A 22,500-nucleotide genomic window follows, 5' to 3' on the forward strand; every position below is an offset into this window, starting at 1 on the left:
TGGTTTTTGCTTAACAGCGCTTTGAAACGTAGCAGTGAGATAACTGAGAAACTTGGCAACGATATATTCCGGTCGTAAGTAAGTGACACGCTTTCCGAGTCAGGTGCAGAAATTTCAGGCTGCGGTTTCGTTGTTATTGTTTTTATTGTGCTTGCTTTCACCACTCTGAGCCGCGTCGCCTACTTCGCTATCAGATAAGAAATGTGTTGTTTGTAAAACCAGCTGCAGATGTGTGTGAGAAACATTTGCATTGAGGCTGTTTGTTGTTATCGGATTTCCCTAGCTGTGTCAGAAAAAGTTTTCTGTTGCCTCTAAAACCGTGTTGGAGAAAGTGATTCAGCGACGTAAAACTGCATTTGAATAGCGAGGTCAGTATGATAATCCGTAACAAATTGATAAACCGGTGCATGTCATGTTTAAGTGCAATTTGCGTCGGTGTTACTATTGTTGCGATCTTGTTGTTGTGTTTTTTCTTCGCTTCCTTACCGCGGCGATGCATGACTAGATTTGCAGAAATCCTGTCGCTCAATTAGAAAGGTGGAACTGGCTGTGTGGAATAAGTACTTCAAACGAACGCAAGTACTCATACTTTTATACTGCATTTAAATAAAAAGAAAACACACCAGTAACCAGGTTAGGTACGTTTATATCTATAATCAATATTTCGGCACGTTACTGCCTTCTTCGGGATGGTAAGCTTATGGAAATACTGCATACTTATGACATACTGCATGTATGTCCAGAAGAAATATAATATAATGTGTGCATATGTCAAACAAGAGTGTTCTCTCGGTTATTGTTGTGTTGTTGTTTTTTGTTTTGTTTTTTTGGAAATAGTATAAGAAAGATTCTTGAAAGTGCTCGGCAAAACCGAACCTGAACTGTGTGCTGTAAATATCAGTGTTGAACTATAGGCTACCGTCTTTTAGCATCTAGGTAGTTGCCCGAATTGAGTCATTGACGATTATGCTTGCAGGGGACACTCCGGTAAGTGGCCGTGCGGCGCCGGTGTAATGAACTCAGATTACTCCTGAACTCAGTTTTCTCATCGGCTTTGTTGATCTCGCATAAACTCCTCATTGACTTTCCTACCAAAACGGTACTCTTACTTGAGGGAGAAAAGCATATCAGTTTCTTGCAAGTGAAGGAAATTCGTGGTGAAATTTGATAGCTTTTGCCCTAAAATGTGATTGTTTTGTAAACGTGGTTACGTCCCTTGAAGGACGAAAGGGAAGGGTTGTGTCATGAAGTAAATATCATTATTTTGGTAAACGAATGAGACCCCGTGAGTGCAAAGTAACAGGTCGATCGTCAGTACTTCAGAAGGGAAGGGGCATAGTCAGTGTGGAGTTTATGCGGGATTATGGATTAAGGACATCGAATGCCAAGGATAAACAAGGCCTGTGAGTAAACTGAGTTCAGGGGGTAATCTGAGTTCTTAACACCAGCATGGCCTTGAGGATTCGGAGTATTGCCCGTTTGCGGTTTGCTGAAACATGTTTGTTTGTTTTGTTTTTCTTATGAAAATATATCGCGTTCTACTCACTTGTTGTTACGTAAGGTAGATAATAACAGAATAAGTTCCTCAAAGGTATACCTAATCTAAATTACATTTACTTCAATCCCAAAAGTCTCTCTGGTTAATCATTTCCTTATAAAGTCTGCTTGAAATAAGCAAAAAAGATGTCCCCTTTTCTGGGCCTCGAAAGGGGTTAAGGTCAGCCTTTTTACCCGTCCCGTAGTAGGCCTACCAGTCTCATGATGTCATTGCCACCATGTCTTTTGAACAATTGAGCTGTCTAAACATACTTAAAGACACAGTCCTTCCACTGAAAACAGATTTGCACACGATCTCAGATCTTTCAAAGCTTGTGCATGACATATGACATAAGTCTCTTCCTCCACTTGGACACATACCAAAACTCAACATCCTCATTGCTTACTGTGCAGAGTTGAACATTTTTAAGAATTAATTTTGCAGATTGACACTGGTGGTTTTTACAAAATTAACCCCCCCCCCCCCCCCCCAAAAAAAAATTTTTTTTTTTTTTAAATGCCAACTTTGCGCAGGAAGCTTCCTGGCTGTTGATTTTTGGTATGCGTCCAAGTGGACGGGGGGGGGAGGGGGGTATGCCATGTTAACGCCTGGCCAGATCTGAGATGGTCAACCGACTTTTATTTGTACACAGGTAGAACTGTGCATTTTACAAGACGCCTCCATGCATGGATGACTGTCGTTGACACACACATGGAACAGGTACAGCACAATATCGACCTGCACATTCAGAAAACTGGTTCAAGGGCCTTGAAAAGGGAACAGCTGTATAGTGCTACAATAGCCAATGTAAAACGCAAGAGTCGGAGCAAAAAAAACAAAAAACAAACAAGCTCACAAACAAAGACAATAAAAGCAAAGCACAACATCAAAAATGGAAACAGTTGGCTTGTGTCCCGTGAGAGGGAGAGGTTGAGAGAGAGGAACAGAGAAACATACCAAATCACATTAAATCAATGTTTATTTTTCGAATTGATGGATTAAGCATACACATTTGCTTTGTTACATCCAGCCATCACCCAATAAGGGACTTCTGTATTTATACATTACAATAGAGACATTCATTAACTAACAGTTAATGCAACAAAAAAGAGAAAACATCGGGACACGAGAAGAGAGAGAGATAGAGAGAGAGGAGGGGGGGGGGGGGGGGGGGTTGGCAGGCAGAGAAAGATGTTGCGGTCTTTATACTTCTAATCGCATCATCCGGCGGTCACACCTCCGTCCTATCTCTGCTCAGAGACTGCTTATGCTGCATGTAGCCTAATTGGATAGTTTAGAGTTTGTAATAAGACCAAACGAAGCTTGAAACTTGCAGAGATCGTCTGTCTGTCTGCCTGTCTAAGAGAGAGAGAGAGAGAGAGAGAGAGAGAGAGAGAGAGAGAGAGAGCAGTTAGCGACTGTCTGTCTGTCTGTCTGACTGTTCACCTGTCCGTCTGCCTGTGTCCGTATGTCTGTCTGTCTGTCTGTCTGTCTGTTCACCTGTCCGTCTGTATGTGTGATCGTATGTGTGTGTGTGTGTGACGGTGGGTGTGGGTGTGGGTGTGTGTATGTGTGTGTGTACGTGTGTGTGTGTGAGGGAGAGAGAGAGAGAGAGAGAGAGAGAGAGAGAGAGAGAGAGTCGGCGGGTGTCGCAACCAGACTTAGACCACGATAATAGTACATGTAGCAGAAAAAAATAATAGTAGCAGCAGAAAAGTTTGTGAGCCAGACTGAGAGCAACCACAATGTAGTAACAGTCTGCGGCGTGCCTGCAAGTAGGTCTTGGAGCTGCGATGATGATATTTAGCACAAGCAACTCTTTGTATGAAACTACAACACATGTTGCGCAGCAATACGAAAACCACAGGCACCTGAATCAGCACACCGACGTAGAAACTTTTCTGTTCCAGTCAGTACCACCGAACTTTTAGGGACCTGTTACGCTGCCATGCAATCAAGACGAGAGGAAAGATAAAGAGGGTACCTACTAACACAAATACATATAGTAAAAATCTTCAAAATCACGGGCCAATCATGCAGCCTATTGCATACAAGCAGGATAACATACAGCAAACAAACAAACACAGAAACAGCATCACGGTCATTCACAGACTATTAAGGTTTGGTTTTAACAATTCTATTAAGAAAATCATAACAATGCCGCATATAAACAAATTAATCAATGGAGCACAACAAGCAAAGCTTATACACGTGCTCTTAAAAGCTGTTTAATATTTGATTAGGCGGACGATACGGAGATCTGTAGAAGGGAAAAGGAAGGAGGAAAAAAAAACACGGAATACATCTTTCAGAGCAACTATGAAGGTTTCTCACTGTTGATATCAAAGAACATGTTTTGGTGTCTGCACACAGGCGGAAGGTATCGTCCACTGGATTACTACTATCACAGAAAGACTACAAGGTACGTCACTCACCTTCGAGTCTTATGTGTTCTTGGAGTCGCTTCCTTGGGAAAAATATGTGACCCTCCACCACGGAATGAGTCGCATGTCACCTTTGCATGATATTTATATTTTTACATTTTCTTAAAGAGATTCTGATGCTCTATCCAGTGGTGAAAACTGTTTTAAAAAAGAGCGAAACATTTTAGAGATATAAGCCTGTGACTAAGGTGATCCTCACACTGATACCGTACACCCCACGGACGTATATTAGGCCTAGCGCAGAACCCTGCGAGGTGACATCCGACTCAATCCGTGGTGGAGGGTCACATATTGGTTAATAACAGGATATTCGATGATTATTTTCATTGGTCGACTGAAATCGTCTGCATCGGTTCCGTTCGTGCAACGAAGAGTGGCAACGATATGGCAGAGGCCAACGTTATCCAAGCTGCTCTTGGGGGGCATAATTTTTTTTTGTTAGGTCAAGCCGGCACAGGAAAGTCTACTTTAGTTAAAAAATTAAAATGTCAACTGGAACAAACAGGAAAAACAGTCCGCATCACGGCAACAACAGGTATTGCAGCCAGTCAGCTGAGCGGCACCACAATCCACAAATTCGCTGGGATTATGGATGGCCGTTTTAGCGACAAAGATAATTATCATTAGTCGTGTCATGCATGATGCAGATTGCGAATAACACTAACAACAGTAACAGCGATAACATTAAAAAAACACACATGCATCAACACACTAGACTATATCTACATATAATTTTGAAAAAATAATGTTTACTTTCAGCTAATTTTATAAAACGAAACAATTTAGTTTTTCGCTCGTTTCTTGTTCATTCATAAATTCAGTACTTACCCAAAAAATTACGTTTTCCTCATTTTGAATGAAGTGGCAAATGGTTCTTCACTAATACCGAAAGTGAAAACTCCCGTGGGTAGCTTCCCTTTGCTGCACAATATTTACATATGTTTTAGACCAATGAGCGCTGGTATGCATATTCGGTGCGGATGCATGATTTGACGCAAAGTGGATATTAGCGGCTCGCAAACGAAGATTCGTCCAAATGATGGTTAATAACAACCTGCAGCAGAGGAAGCTGAAAATTAAAGGTACATAAAGTTCAAACAATCATTCAACTGTATTTATTTGACCTTACACAGACTGTAGGAAGAGGCAAACCGTCTTAAACAATATTTTTTTTCCCCAGGAAGCGACTCCAAGAACACAGAAGACTCGAAGGTGAGTGACATACCTTGTAGTCTTTCTGTGATAGTAGTAGTCCAGTGCACGATACCTTCTGCCTGCGGTCTGTACAAGAGTAGATTTTTTTCCCCTGCAACATTTCTTGTGCCACGGTATGAAATGATGGATGATAACGGTGCATTCGGCAGGCATTGTTCCTGCTATCAGCGTAGTATGTTTATGCTCTCTCGCATTGAGACACAACCCGATCGCGTGTGGGAAAGGTAAGGGCTATCCGACAAAACCGTGTGGTCATAGTATTTACAAATGAAAAGGAACTGGTAAGATGTGTCAATAAAACTGTCTGTTGCTATTCTTCGCGAACACTGCACTATACCAGGGAATCGTATCCGGTCTATGGTAGTTTTGTGTTCATTTGTAGTCAGTGGCTGTTTTGCGAATCAGACCATACCCTTTTGCATGAGAAGCCATAGGCCCTACTTCGTTTTTCTAAGTGCGACCATACCGTCAATACTTAGGTTTTTTCACACCCACATGTTGATATGGACAGGTTTGTTGTTTAGTTTTGGTTTTGTTTTGTTTTCTTTTCTTTTCTTTTCTCTTGTTTTGTGGTGGGGTGTTTTTTTGTATTTTTTTCGGGGGGGGGGGCGGATGGGGGGGGGGGGGGGGGTAGCTTACGCATAGGCATTACAAAGAATATACAGGACGACCGGACATTGAATGTCTTAAATCGGTTTTGGATTTTGTGCACACCTCAGACATGACATCATTTCAGAATTTCAAATTTGTAAAATCTCATGGCACTATATAGCTACCGAGGCTGTGGCACAGGGATTTTTATTTGCGATTTGACATTTTGGTGTTGATTCAAAAAAAGCCTATATCAGTATATGTACAGCCGTTAGTCGCGGTTTTTACTCTTTGCCTACAGCCAGGAGTTGAAGTTTCTCATGATAAGTTGCAATAGTTGTACACGCTGAGATCTGTGAGAACGAATAACTGACACGGCTAGTCCAGTACGGCCGAGAAACAATTTAATGCCTCCTCGGTAAGAGCATCAGAACTGTTACGAGGGTCTTTTTTCAGGAGAAAGGTACATGTGCTTCTGATTATGTTGATCAACAGGAAGGTGTTAAGCGACCGGGTAATTTGATCAGGAAATGTTGATCTTAGACGTGTATTTATGTACGATTATGCTTTTGATTGTTGTCTTTGTGCTACATGTATAAGTAATGCAATGTGGTGCAAAAAGACAAATGTCCATGTTTATGCACAATGAAAATGTCACGGCCATTCAGGCTCGATTATGTCGTTATGAATCTATTATCCTGTCACGAAAGAGAAGCAAACACAACAAGTCGCGTAAGGCGAAATTACTACATTTAGTCAAGCTGTGGAACTCACAGAATGAAACTGAACGTAGTCCGCCGCTAGTGCAAAAGGCAGTGAAAGTGACGAGCCTGTTTGGCGCGGTAGCGGTTGCGCTGTGCTTCATAGCACGCTTTACTGTACCTCTCTTCGTTTTAACTTTCTGAGCGTGTTTTTAATCCAAACATATCATATCTATATGTTTTTGGAATCAGGAACCGACAAGGAATAAGATGAAAGTGTTTTTAAATTGATTTCGAAAAAAAAATTTTGATAATAATTTTTATATATTTAATTTTCAGAGCTTGTTTTTAATCCAAATATAACATATTTATATGTTTTTGGAATCAGAAAATGTTGAAAAATAAGATGAACGTAAATTTGGATCGTTTTATATAAACAAAAATTACAATTATTATTTTTACAATTTTCAGATTTTTAATAACCAAAGTCATTATTTAATTTGTAAGACACCAAGCTGAAATGCAATACCGAACCCCGGGCTTCGTCGAAGATTACTTGACCAAAATTTCAACCAATTTGGTTGAAAAATGAGAGCGTGACAGTGCCGCCTCAACTTTCACGAAAAGCCGGATATGACGTCATAAAAGACATTTATCAAAAAAATGAAAAAAACGTCTGGGGATTTCATACCCAGGAACTCTCATGTAAAATTTCATAAAGATCGGTCCAGTAGTTTAGTCTGAATCGCTCTACACACACACACAGACAGACAGACACACACACACACACACACACGCACGCACGCACATACACCACGACCCTCGTCTCGATTCCCCCTCTACGTTAAAACATTTAGTCAAAACTTGACTAAATGTAAAAAGGATCACCTCGCAGCCTTGTCGACTATCCTCTGCACGCACCCGTCAATGTTGGACAGTCATGAACGGGAAGAAATATTGGGCTGATGCAATCAACCTTTTTATGTAAGAACTCAAGGTTTTTTTTAAGGCACCACTTTAAGCCGTGGGCTTGCTTTTTCGTATTTATAGATTTATGTAAATGTCATGTAAACAGTAATAAAACAAAGCAAAACAAAATCTTTCTCTCTTCTCTGTTGTTACCATGATCTCTTTTCTGCTATCGTTTCTTCAGAGCGAGTGAGACGTTGCCCCCGCTTTCACCAGCGTAATGGAACTGGACAACATGAAAACCACCCCGGACACGGCAGGGACAGAAAGCAATGGCCAGAGCACGGAGAACGACAAGACACCGCAGACACAGACGGAGCCAGGGGAACAACCAGGGACTGGGAAGGACTCTGTGGGCAAGGGACAACATGACGCTGAAGTAGTATATCGACCTTCCACCACCACCAGAGAAGACGAGGAGGATGACCAGGAGAAAGGTACCTACCTGAGCGATCAGCCTTTTTGGGAGGGAGGTCAGAACGCTAAGTTTAGCATGGAAAAGTAACGCCGCCCCCTGTGAGGAGCGTGATGGAACACCCAGGTCCTGCAGGTAAAGCAAATTTCAACTCAAGGACGCGAGATCGAAGTTAGTCTACATCCGAACTGTTAGGTGGGGCTTGTTCGGGAGAAAGGTATACGTGTGCTTCTGATTATGTGGATCAACAGCAAGGTGTTTAAGTGTTCAATTTGTACATGTCGGAGAAAACCCCTTAAGTTTGAGGTCAGTCGGCGTCACCGAGAGCACCGTCTGATTTTGGTTTTGTTGAACAAATTCTGAATATTCTCGGACATTCGTGCGATTTTCTTTTACTCCTTTTAATTTCTGAACCATTTCATACCAACTCCTGGTGGGTCTATCTCTCGGACATGTCTGCGATTGTTGGAAAACTCCTTTATCTTTCTAAATCAAGTTTCTTAGTCAGTGATTGTTTTACTCACGTCCTTCCTCTGATTAAACGAGACACTTGATCTGTTCGTGTAAACAGACGTGCGGGACACCCCAGACAAGCCGCACCCCCCGACGGGCAAGTTCGTGTTCGTGCTGACGTTCTTCGCCACGCTTGGCGGCTTCTTGATGGGCTACGACATCGGCATCGTGTCCGGCTCCATGCTCTTCTTCAGGCCCTACTTCAAGCTCTCCACCTTCTGGACGGAGGCCATCGTCAGCGCAGCCGTCGGCACTGCAGCGGTAAGCGAGCTTTGGGAGTTGGTTGAGTATTGCGGATACCGGCTGGCATGTCTGTCAATCGGAGGGATATCTGCAGTGGTACATCCAGTGGTAAAACCCACCTCTAATAGCGCATGAGAGGGAAGGGCTTCCAAAATGAGGCAAGGGTACAGGGGCTGGCCAGGCAGGGGGGGGGGGGGAGGTCTAGGGGCCGTTGCCCCCAGATGCTGTGAAATTTTAACAGTTGATTTAAAAAAGGGACAATTACGCAAGAGGTGGGGGGCTTCCGGAACCCAGGATACACTCCCCCCCCCCCCCCCCGCACCCCCCCCCCTTCCGCCTAGATCCTGCTTTGAGTTTTACACTGAATTGAGCATTTGGGATCCGCTACGTTTATCACGATCCATCAGATCGGAGAATATTTTAAATGGTTCAGCAGTTTTAGCTCGGCATTGGAAAATGGACATTGTTCATAACTGTGTTATAACTGTCAATATAACTATATAACTTATAAGCTCAGCTCGCAACGGTATTTCAATTTGGAGAGTTGTGTGTTTAAGATTTGCGATCACGTGAGTCAGCCAGCAATAATATCTGTAAATGCTTCATTGGCTTTGGCTCAGCAAAACATGAAAAATAGATATTGTTCAGAACTTTTTAAATTGTACCTTGCTCCAACGGTAAAGACTGATGAAACAAGGCTAACTTTAATACTGCTATAACGATATAAAGAAAATATGTTGATTTTGAAAGAAAAAAGGTAGAAGCAGTCTGCATGCAACTGAGAGAAGAAAAAAAAAGATAAAAAACAATGATGCTGATTTTATTGTCTCTGGCAGGTCAGCTCGCTGGCTGGTGGCTGGGTGACTGACAAGATAGGACGCCGCCCCTCTCTGCTGATCGGCAGTGTCATCTTCAGTATTGGGGGAGTGGTCATGGGTGCTGCGCCCAACAAGGAACTGCTGCTGGTCGGTCGCATGATTTGTGGACTCGGCATTGGTGAGCGGTCAAAAGCATTGTCCCTCAATGTTTCTCTGCATGTGGTAGTGTATAAAGTAGGCTTACTGTATACATGTGGTGATACCTAAAACCTAAATTAAACCCTAAATTAACCGTGATTTGAAGTATTCCGCCGAGAAGTGTACAAGGAAAGAATGAAGAGGTGGACCCAAAAAGAAATCAATGGTCTCTTATTATATTGATGACCCCGACACATTTTATAAGCAGATTTTTCATACTCTACCCGCACCCATTTTTGTATCTCTGAAGAAGACATCAAGTGAGAAAACTGAAAGACTCACCACAGGATGCTACGTGAGATTAATTTGATTTTTGGCTTCATCCTATGAAACATAAATCACTTTTAGTAATTTTAGTGGTAGCCTATATCAAATTGGACAAAGACGGGTGCTGTGGCGGGGTGGTAAGACGTCGGCCTCTTAATGGGAAGGTCGTGAGTTCGAATCCCGGCCGCGGCCGCCTGTTGGGTTAAGTGTGGAGATTGTTCCGATCTCCCAGGTCAACTTATGTGCAGACCTGCTTGTGGCTTATCCCCCTTCGTGTGTACACGCAAGCACAAGACCAAGTGCGCACGGAAAAGATCCTGTAATCCATGTCAGAGTTCGGTGGATTATAGAAACACGAAAATACCGAGCATGCTTCCCCCGAAATCGGCGTAAGCGGGGTAAAAACGGTCATACACGTAAAAACCCACTCATGCAAAAACATGAGTGAACGTGGGAGTTTCAGCTCATGAACAAAGAAGAAGAAGAAGAAACATTTTTAAAAAGATTACTTAGTGAGATTGTGAGAAGTATGTCTGCCTTGGTCTGTATTTCCTCAGGTCTGGCGTCTGTGGTGGTGCCCATCTACGTGGCGGAGTCGTCACCCGTGCACATGCGGGGCCGCCTGACCCTCATGTGGCAGATGATGATCAACCTCGGCATCCTCATCTCCAGCCTCATCGCTGGAGGCTTCAGTTATCTGCCGCGCTCCGTCAGCTGGAGGTGAACAGCTTAGCTAATTGGGGTTAAGAGCCCAGGTAATGCGAGGCGAACAGTCTGTCAGGTAGGAGATTAACAGTCTGGCTAGCTGGAAGCGTACAGTCTCATCGCTGGAGGCTTCAGTTATCTGCCTCGCTCCGTCAGCTGGAGGTGAACAGTGTAGGAAGGGTACAACCAAGCTAACGGGAGGTTTACAACCTAGCTCAAGTCAAGTCAAGTCAAATTTTATTTTCAAGGAACCCCATGGGGGTACATAAAAAGAAAAAAAAGAAAAAAAATTGATAAATACAAAAATACAAGAACAATAAAGAGAGGAATGCAGGTTATTCCATCAATACATACACACAAACCCGCTCCGTTGTAAAAATAAAATATCAAATAACTTGTTTTACAATGTGGAAATCAAATGTCCAAAATAATCGTTCTCGTTGTATATGGCGTAACATTAAGTGTGGATACAAAATAAAAAATAAAACCACAATCTGCTGTCTAAATCATTATTTTTTTCTTGTTTTGTGCTGTGTTTTTTTTCCCTATCAACACCTGTTTAAAATTCTCGTGGGAGATGAAGTGCATGGCTACTGGGAAATGAAGAGCCTAGCTAGTGAGAGGGAGCTCGAAACCAGAACAAAAACATTAATTTAGGCCGGCGATTAGGTCAAAATGTGCATGTGTGCTTAGTTCAGCTATTGTGAAGATGTTTGTTAGAAGGGAAGGGAGGAGGTCAGAGTCGGCACAATGGCCGTGAAACCGGATGGAGTTGAGTTGAGTCTGCGTAACTTCAACTCGGCGGTTTTCTTGACTGTCATGGTAATTGTGAAATAAATATTTGCAGTGAAGTTTGGAACAAAGACATGCCGTTAATTTTGATTTACGATGATAGTATTGCTACAGGCTTCCATGAACTGAAAAGTATGAAAGCTACTCATGTAAAAAAATTAAAACATAAATTAAAAAAATTAAAAACGTGATGAACGCTTCTTTTATGAAGGACTTGACAAACGAAAAAGAGACACACTACATCACTCATTGATGGTTGATTTGACGAACACAGGTACATGCTGGGCCTGTCAGCCGTGCCGGGAGTGATCCAGTTCATCGGGTTCCTCTTCATGCCGGAGAGCCCCCGCTGGCTGGTGGAGAAGGGTCACGTCAAGCGCGCCCAGCGGGTGCTGGTTCAAATCCGCGGTGTCAGTGACGTCAGCGCCGAGATGCGCAACATTCAGGCCAGCGTGGAAGAGGCCCAAGCACAGCAGCTAAGTTAGAACTGATCTTTTCTGTTTATTGTACATTGCAATGTAGAAAAGGAAATTAAATGCACACTCCGTCTCGTGAAAACTGCAGCTAAGTTAGAACTGATGTTTTCACTTAATTGTAAATTGCAATGTAGAAAATGAGTGTAATTTACACCGCCATACTCAGATTTCAGGTGAAAAGAAACATTACAGTAACCATTCTTTCCCCGAGCTGAGAGAATGCAGCACAAAAAGAAAACCAGCGAAGCAAAACAGAAGGGTTGAAGCAGCCTGCTGAGGTCTCGAAAAAATGCAGCAAGCAAGCCATTAGCTGTTCGAGTTTTTCCCATGTCAGTCAATTACAATAAACTCGATGCGATTCAAAACTGCAGAATCAAGTGCAATAATAATCCATATTCTACAAGACTTCCATTAAAATGGAGAAATTCGTTTCTGTGTTTGGTCATGGGAAAATCTTTAAAGGCACACACTTTCTCAGTCGTGAAAACCATTTCGGCTCTCCATCACACATTTCGAACACTACTTTTTATTTCAGACTGTTCATCCACATCATGTTGTTTGTGACAGAGGGATTGCGCTTGCTGGGTCGTATACTATCCACACCACACACACGTCGTGCTCTGTTAGTCGGTGTGGGACTGCTCGTCTTCCAGCAATGGTGCGGCATCAACACAGCCATGTAAGTACTGGCAAAGATATTCTACTGTTACGCTAGTCTGCGCTAAAATCGACCCTCCAAAGAGTACACAATAGACGATTTTCGGAGAGAACAAAACTCTGCCAGGATTTGTAAGGTTTGTGGAAGAGTTACGACCCGCTAACAAAACCTCGCAAAAACAGGAAACACATGGTCGACCAGTTAAAACTACGCTCGGAGCCACGATTCACTTGATCGCCTGCAGCAATCGTAAAGCACGCGCATCAGTTTCACACGCTGCCGTAACCTCGACCTCAAGCAAAACTCATGTGACCTCAGGCAAACAATTCGGGGTAAGCGATCCAGCATTGCCGCAACAAATCGTTAACTGATATGTGTCTATTTTGGGGTCATATCGAGCGGACACTGCACAACATACTCATCGGAGTCATTCATTCGCCGCGATAATCGTTGTTTTAAATGGTCGACCATGTGTTTCCTGTGTGTACAAGGTTTTGTTATTGGACAGATGTCGCCATTCCTTACCTCTTCATGAGACCTCTCTACAACGTTTATTTCTCTTTGTTTCTCTTTTTTTTTATCACGACAGATACTACTCTGGCACGGTGATGAAGATGGCAGGGTTTCCAGTGAAGGCGGCTGTGTGGCTGGTGGTGCTTCCCAACGCCCTCCTCTTCCTCTCAGGCCTCATCGGCATCCACATCGTGGATCAGGTCGGCAGGCGGCCGCTCCTCCTCTGGAGCATGGTCGGTGAGTTCATGCACACAATGACGTCATGGAGTGATGCGTGGTTGATGAGTTCACAGACAATGACGTCATGGAGTGATGTTTAGTTGATAAATTCACACACAATTGCATCACGGAGTGATCTGAGGTTGATGAGTTCACAGACAATGACATCATGGAGCAATGATGTCATGGAGTTATGTATGGTTTATGAGTTCGTATCAAATATTTGATGAGTTTTCGCAAAAAAAGGATGTCATGAAGTGATCTGTGGTTTACGAGTTCACACACAATGACGTCATGGACTGATGTTTGGTTGATGGGTTTTCGCAAAATGGTGTCATGAAGTGATGTTTGGTTTATGAGTTCACACAGCAGATCTGTAAGACATTATAAGATGTTTGGTGGCTTGTTGACAGACCAGCTTTTTTGTTGGTCCAAGGGGACCATATCGTCTTTTGTTTCATATTTATCGACCAAGGCCAAAGGCCGCGGTTGATAAATATGAGACAAAAGGCGATATGCTCCCCGAGGACCAACAACAAAATGCTGGTCTGACGACAAGCCACCAAACATCGTTTTTGTCATCATTTTGGTTGTGCAACAAAATGCACAATAACCCACAGGGAGACGAATTTTTAGAATCCAACTCCGGGCCACAATGCATCGTCACAGTAGCTCGAGATAACACGTCAACCTTGTATGTGACGTCAAACGTAGTTTGTTGACGCTTTTCTTCCAGTCTGAAAATGTACAGAGCTGCGATCATACGTGTGAGTTCAGTAAGTGTTGGACATATTTCTTTTCTTTTTAAGTGTCTATGACTTTTCGTTGTGGATTTTGCGATTACAGAGATAAGTTCCAAATTGACCATGAGTCGCCGCAGTAATTATCAACATTGATTGGGTCTTTTAGAGTGAATGCTTACAATCGTTGTCCTCGGAAACACAAATCCAAAGCCGCGATGGTTCCACACATCAAACAATCAGCCTGATTGGCTTTTACTTTGACAATCCACGTTTCACCTGAAAGCTCAAACCCATTCACCACCTCGATTTATTGCATGGGGAACATGAGATTTATTTCCCAGGTGCTTGTGAATGAAAACTCGTGAAAATGATGACAATTGATGTTAACTTTGTTTATCTCTCTCTTTCTGATGTTTAGTTTGTGCAGACACGCAGTGACAGAGTAATAATTATTTCAATTGTCGGGCTGTTGTGCAGGAACAATTGGCGGGTTGGCCGTCATTGCGACGGGCTTTCAGTTGTCTGAGACCTACACGCCTACCATTGACACTGCTGTCATCGAAACCTACAGTAATGGCACTCCTATTGGCCGTTGTTACAATGAGTATCAGTACGTATACTTCTAATCCGGCGTGGGGATAAGTATAGAAGGTAGAGGAGGATGTGGACAGAATGTGTGTTTGTGTGTGTGTGTGTGTGTGGGGGGGGTCAGTGTGTGTGCGTGAGGGGAGGGTGTGTGAGTGTGTGTGAGTGTGTGTGTGTATGTATGTGTGTTTGTGAGGATTAGGGGTATCAGTGTGTGTGTGTGTGTAGTGTGTGTGTGTGTGTATATGTGTGTTTGTGAGGATTAGGGGTATCAGTGTGTGTGTATGTGTGTGTGTGTGTGTGTGTGTGTGTGTGTGTGTGTGTGTGTGTGTGTGTGTGTGTGTGTGTGTGTGTTGAGCATGTGTGTTGGTGTATTTGTGTTGTGTTTATGAGTGAGAGACAGAGAGAGGTGAAGAGAGACAATTTACTCACACTAAAAATTCATGTTTGTACTGAAAACGTTTCACTATTATTTTGTGTTACCCTTTCTCAGCTATCGTGTCTTTTTTGTCCCTCTACCACTCTCATCGTTTTTCGCTTGCAATCTCTCATTAAGAACACGACAATCAATTGTTAGCTACAAGTTGTTTTTCATTCTCAGAACATGCCTCTCCTGCGTCAAAGACGATGGCTGTGGGTTCTGCAACAAACGTGGCGATACTTCCGGTTCCTGTTTGCCAACAGCAACCAATGAGGAGCAAGCTCTCTACGGGCGCTGCAACGTGTCAGAAGCTAATGGCGCCAAGTTCCGCTTCGCTCACGGCTACTGTCCCAGCGACAAGTACAGCTGGATTACCACGCTTGGCATAGCGCTCTTCGTTCTGCTCTTTGCTCCGGGTGGGTTGAAATTACGAGTATTTTGGGGCACCACCTCAGTGCGGTTTTGAAAGGGCAAGTTTACGTTGTCAAGGTTTTTATTTCGGATTTAGGCCCATAGGGCGTTTAAGCTAACACAATACACAATTAAGTCACACGTTCAACCACATTCCCGTATCTGCCGTTGGCTATGATTTACAGGGTAACCCCAGTGAAAATGTACAAACTTTCTGTTCCATTTTCAGAGGGACTATCAGTAGACGAGACTTGGACATTTATGAGTTAGTTAGTTAGTCAGTTAGTTAGTTGTTGCTTTTTGGGTCCAGCGGACCATATAGGCCAAATCTTCTTCTTCTTCTTGTCGATCACTCAGATGGAAACGCCGGTTCTCCGCGCAAATGTTGCCGTGCGCTGTATGTCGTCCAGACTGCCATAGAGCTTCCCTTGCACCGTGGTCGCCTCCGCCATATAGGCCAAATAAGGACCCCGACATTTATGAGGATGTGGATTAAGATAACAATATTCAATGTATTCTTATATGTCAAATCCATACCGTTCAAATCGAACCTCATACGTATAATTACGTCGTCAAATATGTAAACAACGTCTGTTGCGAACGGGGCCAACGGACAAAATGAGCCTGCAAACATGATTCTGGATCGAATTAAAGCACCAGAACCCCAAACCAATACAAACCCGACACCGTCTATTGTCCTACACAAACAATATCCAAGTTATCCAGGAATCGGATGTGTGTGACCTGTATTTGCTGACAGGGATGGCGCCGATGCCGTGGACGATCAACGCCGAGATCTACCCGCTGTGGGCGCGGGGCACGTGCAACGCTATCGCCGCCACCTCGGCCTGGATCAGTAACCTCATCATCTCCTTCACCTTCCTCAGCCTCACTGAGGCCATCACCATCTACGGTAAGTGTCGGGGGAGGGGGGTATGACGTCATCAAAGACGCGTAGAAAAAAGGAAACAAAATTGTCTGAAGATACCACCTGGAAGAATTTGTTTGTAAAGTTTCACGAAGATCTGTCCAGTAGTTTTCTCGGAATCGCTCCACACACACACACACACACCACACACACTCACACACTCACACACCGTACACACACACACACACACACATACCGTGGGCACACAGTATAGTTTTCTCGGAATCGCTCTACACTCACACACACACACACACACACACACACACACACTCACACATACACACTCACACACACACACACACACACACACACACACACACACACACACACACATACCGTGGGCACACACACACATACACATACATACATACATGTACATACATACATACATACATACATGATGATGATAATTAGTTTTAACGTCCTCTTAGAACCAATGGGCCTATCTTGGGACAGGTAGAGTTAATCTGCTTAATGTGGGGACAAGACACTGGACAAACATACATTCATACATACATAAATACATACATACATACATACATACATACATACACCACCACCGTCGTCTCGATTTCCAGTCTATGTTAAAAATGTTATTCAAAACGAAATGTAAAAGTCATGATACCAGAGGTCCAGTATAAAGACCATTAGGTCAACATACTTGTGAACGTTTCGTCATGTGAAAAATGAAACGTTTGCAATAACTAACCTTTCTTGTTTGTGTTGACTCTTTATCATTACCACATGTCTTCAACATTGTGTCGAATGCCTGTGTGGACGCAGGTGTTTTCTGGATGTTCATGGGCTTCTCCTTGCTGGGCTTGCTGTTCTTCTTCCTGCTGGTGCCAGAGACTCGGGGCAAGAGCCTGGAACAGGTGGAGGAGCTCTTCATGAACCCGATTCAGAAGAGACGCTGGCGGTCTGTACGGCGTGATAGTCTCGTGGCAATGCAGAATCACCCAGTTGTGGACAACAACCCGTGAGGGGGGGGGGGGGGGGGAGGGGTCGTGGTGGCGGAGTTGCTTTATCCTTCACAGTGTTTTATCCTTCGCATAGATGACTCTTTCATAAGCAGTGAATTGTGGGGAAAGGGTTGAGCGGGATTTGAATTTGCTGAGCAAAAACAAAACATCTGATATGGTCGGACTGTTTAATCGATGAATGTCATCGTTTCACTGCTAAAAATCGTTCTTGGTGGGTTTTGTGTATGTTCGTTAGTTTGTTTGATTGTTTTTAAAGCAGGTGAGGAAGCAGAAGACACGTGGGACGAATTAGAAGAGAGAGAGAGAGAGAGAGAGAGAGAGAGAGAGAGAGAGAGAGAGAGAGAGAGAGAGAGAGAGAGAGACGGTTTGACGGTTTGATAGTTTAATGTCTTTAGCTAATTAAAGCCTTATCGACAATATTGGTAAAACACTTTTGAAAATGAACATATTTACATGAAATATTTACAGACATTCGCTAGTAAGGTACCCATGCCAGGTAAAAATTACTTCACAGTTCCGCTCGAAGTCAATATGATCTTTTCTATACATCGCGGATTTACCAGCAACATTTGCCTCGCAGAGTTAGCCCATGTAGATAGTAACTACTTTGATTACAGTCAGAAGCGACAAGCGTGCATCATCGATCTCTTGGTAATAATGTCTGTTTTGCACAGGTCGCCAGGTATGAATGTTACTGAGAACTGTCTTTTTTTTTTTTATCTAGCAGGTATCTTTCATCCTGCTTGAAAAACCAGTGCATGATGGCATGTTTTCCATGGTCTTTCTCAACTAGTGCACAATCCAAGATCAAAACAATGTCATCAGACTCAAGGAGGAGATGCTTCTTGTCATGTCGCGAGTCTAACGCTACTTTCCTAAAAGAATTGTTTCTGTCGGAGTCCTCCAGTCTGCGTTCAGAGAGAGAGAGAGAGAGAGAGAGAGAGAGAGAGCGCGCGCTTGCGTGCTTGTCCGTCCGTCTAAATGTGGTTGTGTGGGTGTGGGTGTGTGTGTGAGTGTGTATGTATGTGTGAGTGTGTGTGTGTGTGTGTGTGAGAGAGAGAGAGAGAGAGAGAGACAACATTGGTTTCCAATATCAAGGACATGGAATTAACCACTGTAAGCAGGCCTCTCTTATACTTCTTACTTAAAATAATGCAAGGGAGAATGTTTTCGTGGATTAGCTCTAAAGACAACTCAAGAGGGCTCATGTAGCCTTTTGCATGGTCTTATTTTTTGCCACCAACGTTGTCATTGCGTATCACTCGTCCCGGGCGTGTACGTATTATGAGATGCCTATCATATCTACAGTTAAACCAGAAGCATGCTCAAGTCTAGTTAGCCTTCTTAATCCTTTTAGAAAAACTTAAGAATGTTAAGCTAGCATTAGTGCAGAATAAGGCACATTACTGATTCTTCACAAAACCGATGGGCCATTGAATTATTCAAAATGAATATGGGTCAGTCGGTTTTTCTCTCGATTGGCAAGGCAAACCTTCAGTAGGTCACATGTCATTCAACCCTGCCTTTTTAAGTGCCGTTAACTAGGTAGAATTCCAACTTTCCCCCAGCTTTAGTTGGTTTAAAGTCGCTCACGAGTCACTGAGGGCAAGTCGGCAAATCTTCTGCCATGTGAACGGCCCCAACGATTAATTTTTAGGTTCGATTTAGGTCAGATTTAGCCGCGACTCAAAAACTCAGTTGAGCGCTGCTCGACTCGACCGTGACTTATGGAAGACTTTGCGCAGACTTTCCTAAACTGGCCTTCAAGTCTGCCAAGAATCGCCGCTTAGAACTAGTTTGAACGTTTGCGCTGTTCACACTGACAGCGATTTTGATTTGACTTGGCGCCGACTAAAATCGCTTGAAAGTTTGGGGAAAGTTAGTTGAAAGTCTACCATGTGAACAGCATTTTAGTGCGTCTGTGACATATAATATGGTGACCGACGCCTGGTTTCATTAAATCCTTGTTTCCGAATTCACTGTACAACGCTCCTTCAACAAAGCAAAATGATGTGTTTGTGTGTGTTTTTCGCCCCGTCTCGTCCTGAATTTCTTGCGATCAAGGTTTGTATTCCAGATCACCTTTTATACATCCAAAAGAAACCCTTGGGTAGTGTAACGTCACGCTCATAAGATAATTGTCTATGTCATTTTTTAGTGTTTTGAGAAAAACAAGAAAAACGTTTTCCGTTTTTTGAACAATCTGCCAATCTTATTTTAGTAATAAGTTGCAAACTGCCTATCTCGAGCGGTTGGCAGCGGAATAAGCGAGAGTTAAAGAGCTGGCAACAACGTTTTCAATCAGCACAGCTGCATAACAACCTAAAAAAAAAAAAGCTTTTGCACACCAAAAAAGTCTTCTTGTATGAAAACAGCAGCCTCTGTTGAAAAGTGCCTAACTCAGAAACGAGAACGGCAGTCAGTTTGCTTACGTAACCGTGACAATGATTTCCGATGGTCTGAGAGTTTGTACTCTCTAACACATGATAGGTACCCTTCCAGTAGCTTCCCCTGTAGTCTCACTGCAGAAATGCCGAACACTGAGTTAGGTATTGTTCTTATGAGCGTGACGATAATCTGTCCACTTACCTGTCAGATTATGTTGGGCTACTCATATGCAAACAACGGGGGGACTTGTTATGCTCGTATATATTTCAGGGGCGGATTAGGGGGGGTTACAGGGGTTCCGGAACCCCCCCCCCCCCCCGGCTGTAAAAAAAAATTAATACTAACTTTAAAAGTAATAATGAGTGGCTGCTGACACCAGTTGATCATGTTTAAAATCAAGGATAAGCCATAAATTGTTCATAAAATAGCTACAACTCTTCAGCTTCTGGGGGGCGAACCCCTCCAGACCCCCCAACGGGGCCTTGCCCATGTACCCCACAAGGGGTCTACCCCTGGACCCCAGGTTGTAACCCCCCCCCTCTGGCTTAACTGCTCCGCCCCTGTATTTACTAGTTTTTGATAACGTTAACATTGTGGCTCAGTGTCCATGGCATTGGCGTTTCCATCCAATAATCATTTTTACCGATTTGTATTTTCGAAATGTTCAGTATCACCATAATCATGATGTTAATCCGGATTCGATATTCCTACCCCGGCAATAATGCGACCGTGCTAACACTCGAGCCTTGTTGATTATTACAATGTTTGTTGATGCTATACTTACTTTTTATTTCCACGTTTAACACTGCTACCCGAATGAATGTTAACGATGAATATGATTATTACCGGAATCTTTATTCCTGTGCCCGCAGAAGAGGTCGGAAGAAGTCTGCTCACGCGTGATTATTATCCCTTATGTTACGACTTCTAGTCCAGAGTATGACGGCTTACTACTGCCAAAACCTGGGGTTACCCAGTTATCACGTGAACATTTCAATTAATACGTGTTCTGTGTAATTCACAGCTTTAATGTTAACTGACAGTGTTAATTACTAACTTTCAGTTCAGTTGTCCTCGGCTTACTAGCGCCAAAACCATAATTAAACATGAACTTGAAACCTGATAATTAGGCATGAACACTTGATACTTAAACATGATCACTTCCTTATTAACATTTTCACTGACGTGAACATTAATAATTATCAGTTCTGGCTCACTTTCAGACGGATTCCTTGAGTCAAAACGGAAAGTTAAACCTTATCTTGGGAAGAAGATTAGTCATTTTCACTGATAATTGTAATTTTCTCGTGAACATTTCAATCAGTTTGACGTGAAAATTATAATTATGTGGTTTTGGCGCTAGTAAGCCGTCATACAGAGTGCATACTACACCATTCCCTTTTCTCAGTTGCTCTCATTTTTTGTTTCGCTTTTCATTAATTTTCGACATGTGATCATGTGTGCCAACAGTTTCTCAAACGTTTACTCATTCATACGTTTACTTATTCAAACAGATCTGCAAATTATTGTCTGAAGGCCAGTATTGTTTGTTTGTGTGTTTGTTTGTACAAATATTCATTGGCTATTATGTCAAACATTCTCCTACTCGATTTATTCTATCTCGTAATTTGCAAAAGCCTTACTAAGAATGAGTTACACGAGTTAGATGTTGGTTTTTCCGCTCGGCATGAAGATATTTATCAACCATTTGTCGGGTTGAATTCGTTCAGGACATTTTAAGGATAATCGACCGTCAAAAATCAGCTTATTATTGGTAACGTCTTTTACCTAACGAACTCTATGCTTGAGGCTATGTTCAAAATTGTTCTGTATCTGTCACAGACTGATATGCCATTGACAGTCATTCAAATCTGTTGGTATGCTCTTCGGAATGTATTATCTTGCTATTTTGACTATATTGACTCTACTTCGATTGACATGATGTGTATGATGTATTGAAACCATGAATATATAGTTAATCAGACCTGTGTGCCTTGTTGTTATGTTTTCTTTTGAGTAATACTGTTCATAATTTAACTGTGAATCATCTGAGCAAGTCCGCTTTAAGTCTGTCAGTGTGAACGTCAGTGTGCGTGTCCGGGCCGGTACCAGTGACTCTGTGTGTGTGTGTGTGTGTGTGTGTGTGTGTGTGTGCGTGTGTGTGTGTGTCGGTGTGTGTATGGGTGTGGGTGCAGGGCCGGACTACCGGGGGGTTATGGGGGTTGCGCAACCCCCCCCCCCCTAGCCTAAACATGTACCTTACTTATTTAATTTTTTTTTTATTATTGCTTATTTTATGCCGTTTCATGCAAGGAGCGACCATTTTCCTATCTCAGAATATGACCTACCCGTCAGCTTCAGGGGGCTTCGCCCCCTGACCCCCGCCACAACGAGGGGGGGGGGGGGGGTGGGTTCTAGGGTTTCCGGACCCCCCCCCCCCCCAGCCAAAAAATTAAAATATTGAATGAGGTATGCATTTCTTTATCAGTTTTACATTGAGTTTCAATTTTTGGGGTATTAATCAGTGACAAAATCTGCTGCCTGAAACTGGTAATGATCATCCTCAGAATGCACCAGATTGCACCATTTTGCATCCTTTTTTTCAAAATTTTCTGGGGGGGCATGCCCCCGGACCCCCCTAGCAAGCTAGGCGCTTCGCGCCGTCGGCTCGGCGCTTCGCGCCTTCACACCCATATCTTTCACAATATACTTTTGAAAAAAACAGTCATAAAATGAACTGATCCGCCCCTGCCGCCAGGGGGGACAT

General features: G+C 43.1%; 1 protein-coding gene across 2 annotated transcripts; it reads left to right on the forward strand.

Annotated features, from left to right (window-relative positions):
* Window positions 1-123: 123 nt before the first annotated feature.
* On the forward strand, window positions 124-20,014 carry LOC138964810 (proton myo-inositol cotransporter-like). 2 transcript variants are annotated; one of them, XM_070336849.1, is made up of 12 exons: window positions 124-368; window positions 7,642-7,894; window positions 8,444-8,646; window positions 9,465-9,624; window positions 10,469-10,631; window positions 11,683-11,888; window positions 12,452-12,563; window positions 13,132-13,292; window positions 14,495-14,627; window positions 15,204-15,439; window positions 16,195-16,347; window positions 17,146-20,014. In XM_070336849.1, exons 2-12 carry the CDS (start codon window positions 7,678-7,680, stop codon window positions 17,343-17,345), a joined length of 1,944 nt encoding a protein of 647 aa, XP_070192950.1. In that variant the 5' UTR covers window positions 124-368; window positions 7,642-7,677; the 3' UTR covers window positions 17,346-20,014. The 2 variants fall into 2 exon arrangements, with proteins under 2 accessions (XP_070192950.1, XP_070192951.1); XM_070336850.1 differs by lacking the exon at window positions 124-368 and adding an exon at window positions 483-579.
* Window positions 20,015-22,500: the final 2,486 nt, after the last annotated feature.

Source organism: Littorina saxatilis, linkage group LG4 (assembly GCF_037325665.1).
Source record: "Littorina saxatilis isolate snail1 linkage group LG4, US_GU_Lsax_2.0, whole genome shotgun sequence".
Classification (NCBI taxonomy): Eukaryota; Metazoa; Mollusca; class Gastropoda; order Littorinimorpha; family Littorinidae; genus Littorina; species Littorina saxatilis.